Source organism: Pleurodeles waltl, chromosome 2_2, assembly GCF_031143425.1.
Source record: "Pleurodeles waltl isolate 20211129_DDA chromosome 2_2, aPleWal1.hap1.20221129, whole genome shotgun sequence".
In the NCBI taxonomy this organism is placed as follows: Eukaryota; Metazoa; Chordata; class Amphibia; order Caudata; family Salamandridae; genus Pleurodeles; species Pleurodeles waltl.
This window is the reverse complement of record NC_090439.1, coordinates 804,377,873-804,398,225: the sequence shown is the minus strand read 5'-3', so window position 1 is coordinate 804,398,225 and position 20,353 is coordinate 804,377,873. Positions and strand designations below refer to the sequence as shown.

Here is a 20,353-nt window from a genome sequence, read left to right as displayed (position 1 = left end):
CAAACTGTTGTCAGGAGAGCATCCTTTTCCACATCAAATAGCTACCCACAGAAGTCGATACAGCAAAGCAAAATCTGTCAAAATAAATCATTTTCATTGTTAGAGAAAAAGAAGGTGAACAATGACAGGGCCAGCCTGATTGAGTGTACCTCATCCCTAAACTTTAGTAATTGGGAGACCTTAAGCTCAAGATTAGATCCAATCAATCGGTCAGAGAAGTTAGCACCTGCTGCAACACAGGACCAACCACTAATCGAACTTTTAGATTATATTGATTTACAGATAATGTCAGTGGCCCACAAGAAAAGAACACATTGGTTCCTATGTCAGGACAACGCCAGGAGTTTGGGGATAAAATTATCGATACCACAGTCAGCTTAAGTTCTTTCTTGGCATGCTTGAGCAGCTCTCCCAACAGTGAAAATCCCTACAGTGTAGATCAGTCCCCACCAAATCAAAGAAAGTGGCTGCAGCAACCGGGGTATCTTACGAGCAAAATAGTCACAGCAACCGGGGAGGTAATCCCCCAAAATCAAAACAACAAAGAAGAAGTTGTACCTGGCAACCTAGAGGCAGAGGCGCCAGCCAAAACAAGGAGAGTTTTCCTGTCAACGATGGATGTCATGTCGGCAGCAATAAATCATCTGGCTAACAAACAATATCTTTAAGTGGACCTCCTAAATATAATGGCACAACATATTGTGGGCATAGACACAAAGCTGCAAGCCGTAAAGGATCTGATTCAGAAAGCCCCAAAACATAATTATATGAAGCAAGTTGTGTGTGAATGCGCCACTTTAGGTGATAAGCCTCAGGCCATAGGTAATGAGATACTTCTGGACGTCATGGCCCAAGCCATGAAACAAAGGGAAAGGTATTGGGCACATGAACTGGACACAAAAGCTACTTCCGATGTCAACATTGACAAGGAGCATGCAGAGGGTGATTCTAGGGGGTCACCGACCTCAAAGTCCGGCATATAAGTGGGCAATTGGTGTCCAGCAGTGCACTCAGCCCCTCACAGTTAGACAATTCTAACACAAGGGAAAAAACTGAGAAAACAAAGAAGGCACCTGAGGTGGGAGACCTCTGTGAACCGGACCTTGCAAAAACCAAAAGGGAGAACAAAGAACAAAGCAAGACATGGAAAAAATGAAAAAAGGTCCAGTAAAAAAACATATAGCAGTTTTTCACTCAGCAAAAGCACTCAACTTCACCTATTGTCAGTGAAGGACAAAATAATGTGTCTGACCCAAACGGATAAATGCAGGATGCTACAGAAGGGGCAAGTCCCAATAATGTCTCAGCCAGTCCGAACCCTGGTCCCCCAAGACAAACCTCAGCACAGCTAGGTAGGGGACAAATAAAACAAAGAAAATCATCAGGTCGGTCATCTACGGGAGAAATCCAAGAGGCTAAACCCAGATGAGCAAGGGACTCCAAAAACAGTTCGGGAGGAAAAGGGATCCGTGTGCTCATCTGCAAGCACAGCAAACAGTAATGACACAGATATCAAAAATAAGATTAAATCCCAGTATGTGAGCCTGGATCAACCTCTAAGGGGGATGGAGAGAAGAATCAGTCACCCCCAAACCGCTGCTGTCCCATGGAGAGTTAAGACTACAACAGGGGCAGGAAGTTAACTGTAAGAGAATCTCACAAGGATTCACTAGGGCAAAACCAGCAGAGAGGGACTTGACACCCCAGCCCCTGAGGCAAAAGAACTCCTCCTTGTACCAAACTACAGGTCACAGGGGGTGCTCCACTTTCTTAATAGAGGAAAGTTCATAAAACTGATAAGGGAAATTGAAGAACTCTCCTATATAACTTCCACAGACCTGTTATCAGTAGAATTTAAACCAAATCCCTAAAGAAGCAACCAAGAAGCTACTGTAACAATGTGGGCCATCCTGCGCCTAGTAAACCAACTACTTACCCACCTTGACATATTTAACTATAGAGTTACAAAAATTAGAACCACCCCGATATCCAGGGTTGTTGTGGGCCGTCACAGCAACCAGGAAATCAGTGCTGAGAGGTGCAACAGGAGCAGATACAAATTTGAGAAATGTGGAAAAGTTAATAGTCGTGAAATTTTCAAGTGAGCTTGAACCGGGACAGGTCCATCAGGAACACTGAGAGTCCCGGCTCTCAAGTACCCAAAAAGACCAAAGGCCCAGGGAGTTAACAGGCATTAACTGCTCCTGACAAGTACAGAGAGACCAGGCGGCTGTAACCAGACAGAGACCGCATTAGCATCTGTTCATGGAATGTACATGGAATCGAGACACTATTGCATAACGTGGATGGTTGGTCCTTCCTTTAGGAATTCAACATCATCTTGATGCAGGAAACATGGAGCCCAGGGCCGACAGCAGTGGTATGCTCAATGTAGAGCTGCGGGTACCAGTAATGAAATCCTGAAAATAAGGTCACCTAAAGGAAGGTCTGTCAACATTTATTTCAATTCCACTTAGATGGGGTAAAGATACAATTGATGTAGGGCTGAACTGGATTCAAGTAACAAAGCTGACTTCCAAAAGGTGTTGCCGCACTCAAAAAGCATTAATGCTTGTAAATGTTTATATTCATCCAAACAAAACACACAAAGGGGGAAAAGTGGAAACCCTGTGCAAAATAATAAAGGCAGTACAGGGGCAATACCACAGGGTTATTATTTCATTTCTGGTGATTTTAATTGAGACTTGGTCAATGCTAGCAGAAAAAAGACAAAGTCCCAGGATGGAAACAAATAAAGGACATTTTTGAAAAATCTAGGCCTAAGTGTATTAAATGAAAACAGCAAGGATGATAAACTAGCTTCGAGTATGTTCCTAAGTGGCAGAAACTGCTCAACTATCTATCACTGATAAGTAATTCAGCATGGTCATTGGTGTGCAAATTTCAAATTTGGTGCAGAACTGAGAGTGACCATTTTCCCCAAAACAATGCAACTAGCATGTAAGTTCGACCAGCTGCAAGAATCCAGCAGCTTAATTTATTCCCCAGTCACATTCACTCTTAAAAAAAAAAATGGCACCAACAAGGGACAGTTATCATAATGGAAGAAGTTTACTACATTGTAGGAGCTTCAGAGGGAAGAAAAAGACTAGAGGTTTTGCAAAACAAAGCCTCTGTATCGATAAGAGATTGGAATAAAGAATGGGCATGGTTAACATCGACCTTATTAGCAAAATTTCCAGTCACAATACAGTCACCAATCCAGTGAGATGTTCTGAATAAAAAGATGGGCCGTGAAAGGCAGAACTGGTTTGATAGGGATGTGAGCATTCAAAAAGCCCAAATAACCTGAGAAACCAGTAAACTGATGAAAGTGGGCACAAGGGGACATGTAACAGATAAATCTATTCTTCAGGACCCGAAAGCTTAGTATCACAAACACTGTTGGAGAGAAAAAAGAAGGTTCTTGGAGAAAATGTAGATTAAGGTATTGTGGGCAAGCAAAAAACCAAATAGCAAAATGTTTATTTAATTGGTGAATGAGTCGGCAACTGGAAAGAACAGATATCAAAATGCAGGAATCTACTCCAGCTCTTGGGAGACCCACATTTGTGCAATGTATGGGTTATCAGGAAGTAATGCTGAGGGCGAAAGAAGCTTGCAAACCAAAATAGAGAAGAGATGCATAAGGACCTCTCAAGCCCAGGAAGAGAAGCTTATCAACGGAATTCAGATGATGAGAAAATTCTAATTCTCGCCCTTCAACAACAAGCATATGACACTTTAGTTGTGGTTCCTGCACAATTAATTCACCTAATTTAGAAAATGAAGTAAGAAGGGGGCAGCAGGTCCAATTGGTCTCCCCAATGCCATCTTTAAAAGAGATCCAGAGTATTGGGCTCACTACTTGACTCCCTTGTTAAATGTTATTCCCTGCATCCAATGGATTCCAGGGGCATGGAAAGGCAGCATTATTCACACAATCTACAAGAGTGGAAACATAGCTCTGCCCTCGAATTATAGGCTTTTAGCTTTAATCGACATTGAGGCAAAGCTCTACGCATCTTGTTTACTCCAGCACCTCCACACGTGGGCAGGACGAAAACAATCTGATCCCAAGATTCGAAACAGGGTTCAGAGCAGGCATGAGACCTCTTACAAACTTAACAGCACTCTGCCGTATAGTAGAAAAAGTTACATACAGAAAAACAAGTCTCTTTGCCTGTTTCATAGATATCAAGTCGGCCTTTGATCGGGTCCCCAGAGGAAGCCTTTGGTCTAAACTGTATAGATAGGGAATTCCTAAAAATCTTCTGATGGCAATCACAGAATTATAACCTGATACTTGGGTACAAGTAAAAATAGAAGTTTGCAGCAAACTAACAAACAAGATACCCACCACAATTGGCTAAAAGCAGGAGTGCGTATTGGCCCAAGCCTTTTCAATTTTTATCTGCCAGACCTTGCTGGGGTGATTTCTCAGGTCAATAGTGTTAGAAATGGGGTTTTTGGTTGGCAGTTAGGTTGCCCTCTGTCCAAGCAAGAACCCTCACTCTAGTCAGGGTAAGTCACACACAATCCAAAATCAGCCTGTGCTCACCCTCCGGTAGCTTGGCACGAGCAGTCAGGCTTAACTTAGAAGGCAATGTGTAAAGCATTTGTGCAATAAATCATACAACACCATAGTATAACACCACAAAAATACACCACACAGTGTTTAGAAAAATATAGAATATTTATCTGGATAATTGTAGGTCAAAACGATCAAAGTTGCAATACGAATTTGTAAAGATATCACTGAAAAGTGATATTAAGAGTCTTTAAGTCTTTAAAAAGCAATAAAGTGTCTTTCAAGCACAGAGTACCTGGTTTCTGGTGGGAAATCTCCTCAGAGGGCCACAGGAGAAGAGATGCGTGGAAAAAGGGGTGTGTGCGTCGTTTTCCGCTCAGCACACACAGACTTGCGTCGTTCTTTTCCACGCGGGGAAGTCGGGCGTCGTTTTCCGGCGCGCAGACAGTCTCTTTTTGTGGATCGCGAGGATTACCAGATGTCCCGGGTCTGTGCGTGGATTCTCCTGCTTATTTTCCGGCTGCGCGTCGTTCTGCGGGGCGGCGCGTCGAAGTTTCGATCTCACGGTAGGCGTCGCGTCGATTTCTCCTTGGAAGTCGGGCGGCGTTGTCCTTGCGAGGCCGTGCGTCGAAATTTTGGTCTCACGGCAGGCGTCGCGTCGATTTCTCCTTGGAAGTCGGGCGGCGTTGTCCTTGCGAGGCCGTGCGTCAAAGTTTCGCACTCACGGTAGGCGTCGCGTCGATTTCTCCTTGGAAGTCGGGCGGCTTTGTCCTTGCGAGGTTGTGCGTCGAAGTCTCGATCGTCCCGAGGGCGTCGCGTTGATCAGCATCGGTGTGCGGCGTTTTTCTCGCCGCGAAACAAGCTGTGCGTCGAAATTTTCGGCGCACGGAGCGTCCACGTGAAAGGAAGAAGTCTTTTTGGTCCTGAGACTTCAAGGAACAGGAGGCAAGCTCTATCCAAGCCCTTGGAGAGCACTTTCACAGCCAGACAAGAGTTCAGCAAGGCAGCAGGGCAACAGCAAGACAGCAGTCCTTTGGAGAAAGCAGACAGGTGAGTCCTTTGAGCAGCCAGGCAGTTCTTCTTGGCAGGATGTAGTTTCTGGTTCAGGTTTCTTCTCCAGCAAGTGTCTGATGAGGTAGGGCAGAGGCCCTGTTTTATACTAAGTTGTGCCTTTGAAGTGGGGGTGATTTCAAAGAGTCTCTAAGAAATGCACCAAGTTCCCTTTCAGCTCAATCCTGTCTGCCAGAGTCCCAGTAGGGGGTGTGGCAGTCCTTTGTGTGAGGGCAGGCCCTCCACCCTCCCAGCCCAGGAAGACCCATTCAAAATGCAGATGTATGCAAGTGAGGCTGAGTACCCTGTGTTTGGGGTGTGTCTGAGTGAATGCACAAGGAGCTGTCAACTAAACCTAGCCAGACGTGGATTGAAGGGCACAACAAGTTTTTAGTGCAAAGAAATGCTCACTTTCTAAAAGTGGCATTTCTAGAATAGTAATATTAAATCCGACTTCACCAGTCAGCAGGACTTTATATTACCATTCTGGCCATACTAAATATGACCTTCCTGCTCCTTTCAGATCAGCAGCTGCCACTTCAACAGTGTATGAGGGCAGCCCCAATGTTAGCCTATGAAGGGAGCAGGCCTCACAGTAGTGTAAAAACGAATTTAGGAGTTTTACACTACCAGGACATATAACTACACAGGTACATGTCCTGCCTTTTACCTACACAGCACCCTGCTCTAGGGGTTACCTAGGGCACACATTAGGGATGACTTATATGTAGAAAAAGGGGAGTTCTAGGCTTGGCAAGTACTTTTAAATGCCAAGTCGAAGTGGCAGTGAAACTGCACACACAGGCCTTGCAATGGCAGGCCTGAGACAAGGTTAAGGGGCTACTGAGGTGGGTGGCACAACCAGTGCTGTAGGCCCACTAGTAGCATTTAATCTACAGGCCCTAGGCACATGTAGTGCACTCTACTAGGGACTTACAGGTAAATTAAAGAGTCAATCATGGATAAACCAATCAATAGTACAATTTACACAGAGAGCATATGCACTTTAGCACTGGTTAGCAGTGGTAAAGTGCTCAGAGGTCAAAAGCCAACAACAACAGGTCAGAAAAAAATAGGAGGAAGGAGGCAAAAAGTTTGGGGATGTCCCTGTCAAAAAGCCAGGTCCAACATGACCCCCCACCAGCCTAAAGCCAGGGGAGAACAATCACTAGCCTGATGTACTTCCCTGTTTGAGGCGACAGAACAAGGACCCAGGCCCACAACAGCAGGGGCATGCTCCAGTTCTTCGCCTTCCTGACTCCAATTGGATCCCTCTGTCCATACTCTCAGGGCCCACTAAGCCCATCCATGGGGAACCTTTCTCCTTTCCTGCGGATCCCATCTGTGCAGCACCTAACCTTACATTGCTCACAGATGTATCCCAGGAGCAGGATAGTACCACCAGGACCAACACAGTGGTGTTGCCCATTCTATCCCCGGGGTGGGATACTTGTCCCCTCCCCAGGGATAACTCTGTCCACCCGGACAGCAAGCCACAGTGATTACTGACAGCTGCCAGGGATAAGAGCCAGGCCCCAGGCCTCTCAAAGCTCTCCAACCACTGTGGCTGTGGAGAGTGGGGGGCGGTAGCCCCAGGTGCTGGGCACCCTTTAACCACTCTCCCTTCCACCAGGTCAGGGATGACAGCCTGAACCTGGTCCTCCCCTCTGGGGCTTTGTACCCTCCCTCCTGGAGCGGTACCCCCAGAGTCCAACATGGCCAGGGGGCTTACAGAAGTCGCCCTGTACCATTCCTCCACCAGTGCAGGGCTGTTAACCTGCCACTGGCCCTCCAACCTGGGGTCTATACCTTCAGGTTGGACTAGGGCCCGGGGTGAGGCTTCCCTCCCCCTGCCCTCCCTTCTGGGGTCCAGCACCCTCCAACTAGGAGTGGCCTCCTCAGAAGACAACATGGTAGGGGCACTGTTATCAGTAGCCCCTCCCTCCAGGTCCGGGGGGACACCCTGAACCTGGTCTTCCAGCCCAGGGTCTGTACCCTCAGACTGGATCACCGCCTGGCAAACCAGGACTTCCTGGGAGGCACACCTACCCCCCACCAGGTCAGAGTTTAACCTCTGCACCTGCCCATTCAACTCAGAGTCACCACCCTGAAGTTGAACAATTGCCTGGCACGCCAGGACTTCCTGGAGGGCACACTGACCCTCCACCAGGTCAGAGTTTAACCTCTGCACCTGACCATTCAACTCAGAGTCACCACCCTGAAGTTGAACAATTGCCTGGCACACCAGGACTTCCTGGAGGGCACACTGACCCTCCACCAGGTCAGAGTTTAACCTCTGCACCTGACCATTCAACTCAGAGTCACCACCCTGAAGTTGAACAATTGCCTGGCGCACCAGGACTTTCTGGGAGGCACACCTACCTCCCACCAGGTCAGAGTTTAACCTCTGAGCCTGGTTCCCCAACCCAGGGTCACCACCCTGAGGTTGGGCAATTGCCTGGCACGCCAGGACTTTCTGGGGGGCACACCTACCCCCCACCAGGTCAGAGTTTAACCTCTGAACCTGGTCATCCAACCCAGAGTCAACACCCTGAGGTTGGACAATTGCCTGGCACAGCAGGGCTTCTTGGGAGGCACACCTACCTCCCACCAGGTCAGAGTTTAACCTCTGAACCTGGGTATCCAACCCAGAGTCAGCACCCTGAGGTGGGACAATGGCCTGGCACAGCAGGGCTTCTTGGGAGGCACACCTACCTCCCACCAGGTCAGAGTTTAACCTCTGAACCTGGGTATCCAACCCAGAGTCAGCACTCTGAGGTTGAACAATTGCCTGGCACGCCAGGCCTTTCTGGAGGGCACACTGACCCTCCACCAGGTCAGAGTTTAACCTCTGAACTGGGCCATTCAACTCAGAGTTACCACCCTGAAGTAGAACAATCGCCTGGCACGCCAGGACTTCCTGGAGGGCCCACTGACCCTCCACCAGGTCAGAGTTTAACCTCTGAACCTGGTTCTCCAACCTAGGGTCACCATCCTGAGGTTGGACAACTGCCTGGTACACCAGGGCTTTCTGGGGGGCACACCTACCCCCCACCAGGTCAGAGGTTAACCTCTGAACCTGGATATCCAACCCAGAGTCACCACCCTGAGGTTGAACCATTGCCTGGCAGGCCAGGACTTTCAGGGAGGCACACCTACCTCCCACCAGGTCAGAGTTTAACCTCTGAGCCTGGTTCTCCAACCCAGGGTCACCACCCTGAGGTTGAACCATTGCCTGGTAGACCAGGACTTTCTGGGGGGCACACCTACCCCCCACCAGGTCAGAGTTTGACCTCTGAACCGGGTTAGCCAACCCAGAGTCACCACCCTGAGGTTGGGCAATTGCCTGGCACCACAGGACTTTCTGGGAGGCACACCTACCTCCCACCAGGTCAGAGTTTAACCTCTGAACCTGGCCATCCAACCCAGAGTCGACACCCTGAGGTTGGACAACTGCCTGGCACGCCAGGACTTTCTGGGGGGCACACCTACCCCCCACCAGGTCAGAGTTTGACCTCTTCACCTGGTAAGCCAACCCAGAGTCACCACCCTGAGGTTGAGCCATTGCCTGGCATTCCAGGACTTTCTGGGGGGCACATCTACCCCCCACCAGGTCAAAGTTTAACCTCTGAACCCGGTTATCCAACCCAGAGTCACCACCCTGAGGTTGAATCTTTGCCTGGCATGCCAGGACTTCCGGGGGGGCACTCTCACCCCCCACAAGGGACACGCCGTCCCCAAGGGCCACACAAGAGTCTGGTTGGCGCAGGTCTCCCGACCTCTGCCCATCCGGCAGAGTCTGGGTTTCCCCCAAACCAGAAACGGTCTCACCTGGGTCATTCCTGGGGGGCTCTGCTCTCAGAGCTGACCCCTGACTTTCAAGATCCTCCACTAGGGTCTGCCACCCCCTCTCAACCCTATGTCTGGACTTCTGCACCCCCTCACTAGGAGTGGTACTGCCAGACACCAGAACTGTTGGGATGCTGTCTACAGTCATCCCCCCAAGTTCTTCGGACACTGCGGGGCTTCCCTCAAAAGGTGGCCCTACGGTACAGGTTAGGCTCTGAGACCTACCTGGGACACTACAATCCTCTCCCACCTCACTTGGTCGGGAACCACCTAGACCACTCCCTTCAGGAGCACCCCCAAATGCCTCTCCAGACTCTCTGGTACTCACCCAAAAGTCTGCCTCCACTGTAAGTTCCCTGGGGTCAGAGAACTCACACTCCACCTGGTGTTGGCGTAGCTCTGGAAAATAAGGACCAGACATATGCTCTCCAGCAATTACATCACTCTGCCCTTCACATGTATTAACCACAGTACCCTTCACCCAACCACCTAGTAACTCAGCCTTGGAAAAGCACTCTACATCACCCTCTTGAGACTGGTGAGACAGTTTCTGTCTGTCCCTGACACTCAACCCAAACTCTTCTGGGATGTCTCTACACTCTATATCCAGGACGTCCACCAGGGGGGAACCCTTTTCTCTGTCACTCTCTGCTAGAGTCAGTAAAGTGTCCCTCCCCCCAGTAGGAATATGACTCCCTGTGCCAGTTCCCCAATCCTTCTCAGGGACCCTGTGCATAACGGGAACTACCTCATACCCTTGAACTGCCTGGGGTGTGTCAACTCCCTTCTTCAAGTTGGGCACCACATCTCTGGGCTTGTGCCCTTCTTCAGCAGTACTAGATGCAAGATTTTTGCTGCCACCATCTGAACTGGACTCAGCCCTTCCGGCCTCCAGTTTCAGCTCTTTACAGCTCAGCTCTTGAGCTGCAATCTTTTCTTCTTCCAGGGCTAAAAGTCTTTTTGCCTCAACCTCTGCAAGATACTCCTCTAATTGTTGCTCCTGTCGCCTTTGACTTCGGAGCCATTCATCTATTTCTGGGTCACTGTCCAACTCTGAGTAGCCTTCCTCCTCATCTGAGTAGTCTTCCTCCTCATCTGAGGGGTACTTAGTCATTTGGTTTCTTGCTGCCTCTCTCTCTGCCCATCTTTCCTCCCCCCAGACTATGTAGTGATGGAGCATCTCCGCTTTAGTAGATCTCCTTGCTACAGGAAGGCCCCATTGTCTGCAAAGCTTCCTTAGGTCAGCCTTAGTGAGGTGGTCAGTACGAACAAAGAATGAGTAGGTAAGCAATCCCATTTTGATAAGATCTTATCAGCAAAAACCAAAATCCAAAGTCCAAAATATCAATAGTATATCCAGGAGGACATCAGAGAACCAAGAGCCAAAAAAAAGATGAAAAATCAAGTTGACCTTCCACTGTGGGTAGGTAGTGAAATACTTAGTTACTGTATGTCACTGCACAAACACAAGTCCTATCCTCACCGCTGATCACCAATGTTAGAAATGGGGTTTTTGGTTGGCAGTTAGGTTGCCCTCTGTCCAAGCAAGAACCCTCACTCTAGTCAGGGTAAGTCACACACAATCCAAAATCAGCCTGTGCTCACCCTCCGGTAGCTTGGCACGAGCAGTCAGGCTTAACTTAGAAGGCAATGTGTAAAGCATTTGTGCAATAAATCATACAACACCATAGTATAACACCACAAAAATACACCACACAGTGTTTAGAAAAATATAGAATATTTATCTGGATAATTGTAGGTCAAAACGATCAAAGTTGCAATACGAATTTGTAAAGATATCACTGAAAAGTGATATTAAGAGTCTTTAAGTCTTTAAAAAGCAATAAAGTGTCTTTCAAGCACAGAGTACCTGGTTTCTGGTGGGAAATCTCCTCAGAGGGCCACAGGAGAAGAGATGCGTGGAAAAAGGGGTGTGTGCGTCGTTTTCCGCTCAGCACACACAGACTTGCGTCGTTCTTTTCCACGCGGGGAAGTCGGGCGTCGTTTTCCGGCGCGCAGACAGTCTCTTTTTGTGGATCGCGAGGATTACCAGATGTCCCGGGTCTGTGCGTGGATTCTCCTGCTTATTTTCCGGCTGCGCGTCGTTCTGCGGGGCGGCGCGTCGAAGTTTCGATCTCACGGTAGGCGTCGCGTCGATTTCTCCTTGGAAGTCGGGCGGCGTTGTCCTTGCGAGGCCGTGCGTCGAAATTTTGGTCTCACGGCAGGCGTCGCGTCGATTTCTCCTTGGAAGTCGGGCGGCGTTGTCCTTGCGAGGCCGTGCGTCAAAGTTTCGCACTCACGGTAGGCGTCGCGTCGATTTCTCCTTGGAAGTCGGGCGGCTTTGTCCTTGCGAGGTTGTGCGTCGAAGTCTCGATCGTCCCGAGGGCGTCGCGTTGATCAGCGTCGGTGTGCGGCGTTTTTCTCGCCGCGAAACAAGCTGTGCGTCGAAATTTTCGGCGCACGGAGCGTCCACGTGAAAGGAAGAAGTCTTTTTGGTCCTGAGACTTCAAGGAACAGGAGGCAAGCTCTATCCAAGCCCTTGGAGAGCACTTTCACAGCCAGACAAGAGTTCAGCAAGGCAGCAGGGCAACAGCAAGACAGCAGTCCTTTGGAGAAAGCAGACAGGTGAGTCCTTTGAGCAGCCAGGCAGTTCTTCTTGGCAGGATGTAGTTTCTGGTTCAGGTTTCTTCTCCAGCAAGTGTCTGATGAGGTAGGGCAGAGGCCCTGTTTTATACTAAGTTGTGCCTTTGAAGTGGGGGTGATTTCAAAGAGTCTCTAAGAAATGCACCAAGTTCCCTTTCAGCTCAATCCTGTCTGCCAGAGTCCCAGTAGGGGGTGTGGCAGTCCTTTGTGTGAGGGCAGGCCCTCCACCCTCCCAGCCCAGGAAGACCCATTCAAAATGCAGATGTATGCAAGTGAGGCTGAGTACCCTGTGTTTGGGGTGTGTCTGAGTGAATGCACAAGGAGCTGTCAACTAAACCTAGCCAGACGTGGATTGAAGGGCACAACAAGTTTTTAGTGCAAAGAAATGCTCACTTTCTAAAAGTGGCATTTCTAGAATAGTAATATTAAATCCGACTTCACCAGTCAGCAGGACTTTATATTACCATTCTGGCCATACTAAATATGACCTTCCTGCTCCTTTCAGATCAGCAGCTGCCACTTCAACAGTGTATGAGGGCAGCCCCAATGTTAGCCTATGAAGGGAGCAGGCCTCACAGTAGTGTAAAAACGAATTTAGGAGTTTTACACTACCAGGACATATAACTACACAGGTACATGTCCTGCCTTTTACCTACACAGCACCCTGCTCTAGGGGTTACCTAGGGCACACATTAGGGATGACTTATATGTAGAAAAAGGGGAGTTCTAGGCTTGGCAAGTACTTTTAAATGCCAAGTCGAAGTGGCAGTGAAACTGCACACACAGGCCTTGCAATGGCAGGCCTGAGACAAGGTTAAGGGGCTACTGAGGTGGGTGGCACAACCAGTGCTGAAGTCCCACTAGTAGCATTTAATCTACAGGCCCTAGGCACATGTAGTGCACTCTACTAGGGACTTACAGGTAAATTAAAGAGTCAATCATGGATAAACCAATCAATAGTACAATTTACACAGAGAGCATATGCACTTTAGCACTGGTTAGCAGTGGTAAAGTGCTCAGAGGTCAAAAGCCAACAACAACAGGTCAGAAAAAAATAGGAGGAAGGAGGCAAAAAGTTTGGGGATGTCCCTGTCAAAAAGCCAGGTCCAACAAATAGTCACATACCAGCCATCACCTCAGAAAAAGTAGCATGTTTACAATACACTGACAACATTGTGTTTGCTAGATCAAACACCAATGGGCCTGCTACGCTGAATGAAAGCCCTAAAACTATTCCTGGATAAACTTGAAGAAAACAAAACTAATGCGGTTGGTGGATTCCAAATATAAGTCTTTTGATTGGTTTCTTGGAGGGAAAAGAGTGCAGGTGGCCCCCACATAAAAATATCTGCGTGTACACATGGAACCTTGAATGACAGGGAAGCATCAATTGATCGCAATTCCAGCAAAAGCACAGTCTCTGATGTACAGTTTCAGATTGCTCAAGAAGAATCTGGACTGTCCCTCTTTGAACCATCTTCTTAAAGTAATGTCGTCAAAGCTGCTGCCTGCAGTATTCTGTGGTGAGGAAGTCATGAGGGGCTGGGAGATCTGCTCACTAAACAAAATTCAAACTAAAGTATATCCTACTGGTTTAAATATTCCTCCAAGTGCATCCCCAGCCCAAGTTCAGCTTGAGTTTAGACTAAAAAATCAGTCCTTTCATAAGGGTGCATTCCTCAAACTATGTTGGAGGCTATGGTCGTCAGAGAACATGTCTATAAACAACCTTTGCTGGTTAGCAGTGCAGGATCAACAAGTTGTCAATAGAAAAGACTCCTGGGGAAACTACCTAAATCAGGTGATTCAAGCCCTGGGCATATTTGTCAACTTACATGCCGCACTTGACTCCTTGCTGCAAAGTATTACACTTTAGTCTGAGATTTTTATAATTGTTAGCCTGTTTTTATTGTCAGCAGCTTGTTCTGACTTGATATTGCATACTGCTAGTATGTTTCATATGCACTTTATGTCTGTTAACCTATATATCAAACTTGACTCCTCGCCATACCAGATTCTTTGCCACAAAGTATCATGATTTAATATGAGGCTTGTTCTGACCTGATATCACATATTGTTAGTAATTTCATAAGCACTTTATATCTGCTAACATACATTCTACACTTGACTCCTTGCTGTAAAGTATCATGTTTTAATTTGAGATTTTTATAATTGTTAGTCTGTTTTTATTGCTTTTTATATCGTAATGGTTTTAATTACCTGCATACAATAAAGATCATAGATTATAGATTGAGCCTTTTTGGCTGTCAAGGTAATGTCCTGGCCTGGATTTGTTCATTTTTGGAAGAACACTCTCAGCGTTTTTTTCTGCATCCATTTTCATCTTCTCCCAAACCCCTGGTTTGTGGGGTGCCTCAGGGCTCTGTCCTCAGTCCACTGCTGTTCAACTTTTATTTGGCACCTTTGGCCAACCTTATTGAGACCTGAGGAGTCAAGGTGGTATCCTGTGTGGATGGTACACAACTGCTGTTCTCATTTAAGATCAGAAGCAGCCTTTTTGTCAATTTTAAAGAGTGCTTAAAAGGCATTACCAATTGGATGGATGCTAACTTTTTAAAATTGAATGTGAACAATCCTGAGGTACTTTTTTCAGCCAGATGGCTCCTCTGCCCTCGAGCCTTTGGTGGCCCATGAGCTGAACCCACCACTGGTATTGTCCGCATCTACTAGAAATGTAGGGATCATGCTTGATTCCAACATTTCCTTTACTAGTCAGATTAGGCAGTTCGCATCATACTGCCTTCTGAGGTTAAGATCAGTCAGGAAGCTATTGCCTCTGCTTCCAAAAGAGTCTCGAAAAACCCCAATCCATGCTCTTCTGATATTGCATTTGGATTATGCCATCAGTTTAAATCTGGGCCCTCCTGCTTTCTTGTGCCATAGGCAGTCAGGCTGATGCGTCGGGTCCCCTTTCGCCCACACATCTCACCTCACCTGAAGCAGCTTCATTGACTTCCTGTTGCTAAGACGGTTGAATTCAAAGCCTTGACATTGGCATTCTGAGTGGCTGGGGGCAAAGGCCCTCAATACCTATGAAATTGACTTGGCCTGTACCAACAGGCGAGATCCCTGAGATCTAATCATCTTCGACTCTTGCGCATTCTGAGTTTTGCCAAAGTTCACCAGGGTGGCAGGTATTTTTCGGTACTAATGGCTAAACTCTGGTACTCTCTGCCTGTTAAACTCTGTATGACTGAGTTCAAGTACTGCTTCAGGAAAAATCTCAAAACCTGACTCCTTAAGCAAGTGTACATCTAAGTCTCTGGTCTCGTTTTTCAGTCTCTGCTTTTGAGCACCAGGACTCCTGAACTAAGGCAGCTGCAAACTTCACAAATTACAGTTTGACAAAATATTTTCCTTTACTGGCACAAATGGATTCCAATGTATCGAATTCTGCTTATTTTACCTTTTTCTGGACAGTTTTTCCAGTTCACTGTATTTTCGTCTTTTCTAGAAAAATGTGAAGGCGATAATTACCTGGCATGCATTTTCCCCCTCAAAACTTGGAATCTTGATGTAGGGGTAAAAAGGGATGTTGCTGTATGACTACATATATAATGAATCTGTGAGTGTTTGATTTAAAAAAAATGTTGTTTGGGGGAATATTTCTTTTATAATTTGTAGCAAGTGTATGTATGCTCTGTTATTGTTAACTACGATACTGGTGTAAATAAAAAATGCATCAATAAAAAATGGAAAAGGTGGCACTGAAGATACAAAGTGTGAGAAAGTCACCCTTTTAGCATGTTCACCCCAAAATTTCGGACTGATACTGATGGTAACTGACCCTAACTGTGCCCTGGACTTTCCCTAACAGGCCCTGGGCCAGTGCTCTGAATAAAAGGCATAGGGGCAAATGGCACAATATTACAATATATAATTCCAATTGGCAATGACAGACCCTGTAGGTCCCTACTAGACAATAAGGGAAGAGGGATTCAAACTACCTATAAGTCCTTAGTATATAGAAGGACAGGGGAGTTTAGAGGCCCTGTAGATTTCCTGCACCGGAGTGTGCACTGCTGTGTGCCTGCTGTCATTTTTAAAGGCAGCATGCCTTGCAGACTGTTTTTAAAATGTAAAATGTATGCAAATTTGACCTTGGAATTGAAGTTACTTCCAAAGTAAGAACCTACCTTATTTTTACATATATGTCACCCCCAAGGTCTCCCCTAGATGCCAAAGGGGTAGGGAGCCATGTAACTATAAGCAGGGCCAATACAAATATATTGTATATGCCCTGGTGAGAGAAAAACAGCACCTTTCATTTTTACCTATTGTAGAAAGTTGGCTCCATAGGCTATAATTGAAATATTTTTCATAAGTCTAAATATTGCTACCAAAAAGATAAAAATGCCAGGAAATGACTCAAATGAATGCTAATGATAAATGCAACAATTTGCAATTGATGAATTTATCATAATTTATACAGAAATGAAGGTATGGGACTTTCCTTACTGTAAGCCACATTCCAGCCTGCCAACAGTCTGTCCTGATTGGTCAGCCCTAACAGGATTAGCCAGGCTGCTTTGATGAGGTTATAAGTGGCATGCACTGAGCAGAGGTTATCTGATGGGGGAAGTAGGCAGATAGTGAAGCCAGACCAGGAAGGGGGGCTGGATGAATCAAACTGAGGCTTCAAAAAGATACCAGTCATAAAGGAATGCAGCAAGGACTGCCCTCTCACCCCTGTGTCCCACAGATAGATGGTGGACTTAGGAAAGGACTTTGCAAATGTCAGGAGGGGGATTTAATGGAAATGAGATACAACAGCGGGTTGGTTTAGCCAGATCTTACTCATCTGGAGGAACATAATCCATCTTGGAATGTTGAAGTGCAGTGTTTTATGGAACAAGAAGATGTCATGCTTTGGAGGAAGTTGTCATACTTCAGGGTGGCACCCCACACCTCAGTGGACAAGGATGCCCACTGACTGTCCCCCATGATGATTAAATAAAAGTGGCTGATTTGCATTGTGATTTATGTCTGCTGCCTGAATCCACAAAAAGAAGGATGGCCCTGCTGAAACCCTGGTTTGCAACCCAGAGGCCTACATACTTAAGGACTGTGCCTGTTGCACACTGGAACCACAGCCCAAAGGACTTTGTCTTGCTTCAAAAAGGACTCACAAGTGGACTCCCTGAAGCAACAGGTTAAAAGAGCTTCCCTGCACCAACTTCTACAGTTGTCCCCAGCCTAGAGTTAGTCCAGTGGACTTGCAAGGATTTGACAAGGTGCATTGTGGGAATAGTACTTGCAGTGTTCCAAGAAGCAACTGAGATATTCTGGAACCTTTGATTGGGGGTGTGGATAACTTCCTTGTGTCAAGAAACACTTCTAGAAGTAACTGTAAAAGTGTTACATTGAGGATGTCTGGAACTGTGTCCCGGTGCAGTGCAACCTTCCCTGTAAGTGCTATTTGTTTCTAAGCACTAGTTTTACTTTCAAGCTTAAAAATTCATGTTTATTTCCCTATAATGGACTTTTGTCATTTTGGTGTCATTTTTAAAATACAAATATTTACTATTTTTGTAAATTGGTGTGGGTTTTTATTGTGTGTTGTGTCTTGCTTATTTACTGTGTTGGTGTATTTGACTGCTTTACATACCTGACTCCTGACTTAAGCCTGACTGCTCATTGCCAAGCTAGAAGGGATCAAGCCAGAAGATACTTTGAGGGACCTTGACTGGGTACAACCCTGTGTTGGCGCTGTATTGCTGGAGGTAGGTCTATACTTACCCCTACAAATACCCAGCCTCTAATACAAGGCACATCAAACATTAAGCTTTGGGAAAAGAGACAACTATATATTTCCTTTAAAAAAGTTGAATGCAGGCAGTGAAGTTCTGAGCGCTGTATTAATAGTATGTGAATTCACTTAGTGTTAGCACAGTTATTCGCAGACATGCCAACAACACCAAAAATATGTTGCACGTGGGTTTTCAGTAGATTTAAAATCGGAGATGAAATAGTATATAACTACCGTAATTTGTCAAGAAAAGTGGCAAAAGTAGACAAATATGAACATCAACATCACAGTGATATTTGACCAACAATGTCATTATTCCGCACGTGAAGAGTCAAAAATGAATCTGTGCGTTGGTGATTACCATGAGAATGGAGTTGATTAGGAGGGCAGGGTGATAGCGTTTTCTATTAGGGAAACACCACAGTATTCCTGCCACCTCATATGCAATGCATGTATTACTTAGTGCAGGTAAGCAGGCACCTGACATTTATTCTATGTTCCTACTTTTATTGTGAGTTTAATATTTCAATGTCGCGACAGAATTGCACGCCATCTGATTTTTAATCAAAAGACCCCTGTGACACTGCATCTACTGAACTGTTGTTGGTAGCTATGCCGCTGATCCTGTCTATCTCACTGGGTGTCAGACTCAGGGCTAAAAGTTAATAATGACAATAACTATTCCAGAAGTAGGGTGACCATATTTTGAGGAGCAAGAACAGGTCAGACATAAAAGGACTAAATACATTAATATCACGTTAATATCTGGCCTGTACGTTTTTTTGCGTAGCTTTGTGAATGTGTGCCTATACATGTGTATATACACACACACATACAAGACTACATATATAAAATTAGCTATGGCTTCACCTCACATCCTTTATCCCCAACCCGCCCCCACCCACCTCTCTCTGCTCCCCACTTTGTCTCTCTGCTGGGAGCAGACAGGAGACTGTGTTGCCTGACAGCAACAGATAAAATACTTTTATTATTTCATAAATACTTTGGGGGTCATTACGACCCTGGCGGTCAGAGACCGCCAGGGGTAATGTGTCGTCCGTACCGCCAACAGGCTGGCGGTACGAAGACCCGTATTACGACCGCGGCGGTAGCGCCGCGGTCGCACCGCCGGGGCCGGCGGTTTCCCGCCGTTTTAGCCCCGGCGGTGATAATCCGCAAGCAGCGCTGCCCTGGGGATTATGACTCCCCTACCGCCAGCCTGAAGAGGCTGGCGGTAAGGGGAGTCCTGGGGCCCCTGGGGGCCCCATGCAGCTTTTCACTGTCTGCATAGCAGACAGTGAAAAGCGCGACGGGTGCTACTGCACCCGTCGCACGCCCGCAACACCGCCGGCTCCATTAGGAGCCGGCTCCTATGTTGCGGCCTCATCCCCGCTGGGCCGGCGGGCGTAAACTAGGTTTGCGCCCGCCGGCCCAGCGGGGATGTTGTAATGGGGTCCGCGGGAGTGCGGCTGCATTGGCGGCCGCACGGCTGTTACCTACCGCCGCCCGCCAAGCTTGTAATGACCCCCTTTATTTCTTACTTTGTAGGCCTCTTTAATTTATGCTTCCCTTGGTAACCTGACCTTTGTCCCAAAAACCGGGACATTTATTTAATAATCTGACCTTTGTCCCAAAAACCGGGACATTTATTTAAACTTTAGAGAAGCGTCGGGACACCGGGACAGTCCTCTAAAAACCAGGACTGTCCGGTGAAATACGGGACGTCTGGTCACCCAATATATTCACCAAAGCAAAAATCTCTGCTGTATCCGGTGATTCAATGGAAATGGTCGACTGGTGCGATAAGGTACAGGGCGCATTCCAGAGCGCTGGAAGAGGGGGGCGCGCTGAGGCTAGTGGCGCTGGTTCAGATGCTACCCTTTGCATTCCCTTCCAAAGAACCCAAGTAACTTACTTCCAGGGAGACAGACTCACCATTGTGCTCAGCGTAGCCCCATGAGTGCGCCATTCCTGCCTCAAGCGGCCGCCTCCCTACGATTCCCGGTCAGTCGGTCAGTCTTTGTGGCGGGGTAGTACTGATAATTCCTTCATCGCCATCTTACTGTCGCATTTATCTCAACAGCAGGAGGGTTTGGCATTCGCGAGCTCAGCCTGTGCGGGGCGGAGAGATATAGGATTATCCTCTTTCAGCTGTGACAGCGACCAGCCACACCCAACCGTCCACTTCCACCTCACTATCCACCCCATTAGCCCTAACAGATCGCCTCAGTCACTCAGCCACCGGAGGTCAGCGCCGAGCCATGGCCCTGGTAAGGGTAAAGACACGGAGCCACCTTGAGGCAGAGCCACCCGAGTCTCTGCGGAGTCGAAAAGCACCTTTGCAGCCTATCGGGAGTGTCGTCAGGCGCATTCCAAAGCTCCCTCTGCCGCAGGGGCATCTTAAGGATTTCGGGAGCCTTGGGGCAAACGTATTTTGTGGGCCCATGTTCGTGACACCTTTCAAGTTATGAACCAATTTCAGCTTTTTCATGTCTTCAGCTGCACTGGGC

General features: G+C 47.3%; 1 protein-coding gene across 1 annotated transcript in view; it reads right to left on the bottom strand.

Moving 5' to 3' along the window:
• The window catches only part of LOC138277424 (carbonic anhydrase 13-like), a 124,043-nt gene extending 104,052 nt beyond the window's left edge, over window positions 1–19,991 (bottom strand). Inside the window, exon 1 of the mRNA XM_069219224.1 lies at window positions 19,779–19,991. Within this exon, the coding sequence (XP_069075325.1) occupies window positions 19,779–19,812 (34 nt within the window). The 5' untranslated portion in view covers window positions 19,813–19,991. The remainder of the gene's footprint in view (window positions 1–19,778) is intronic.
• Window positions 19,992–20,353: the final 362 nt, after the last annotated feature.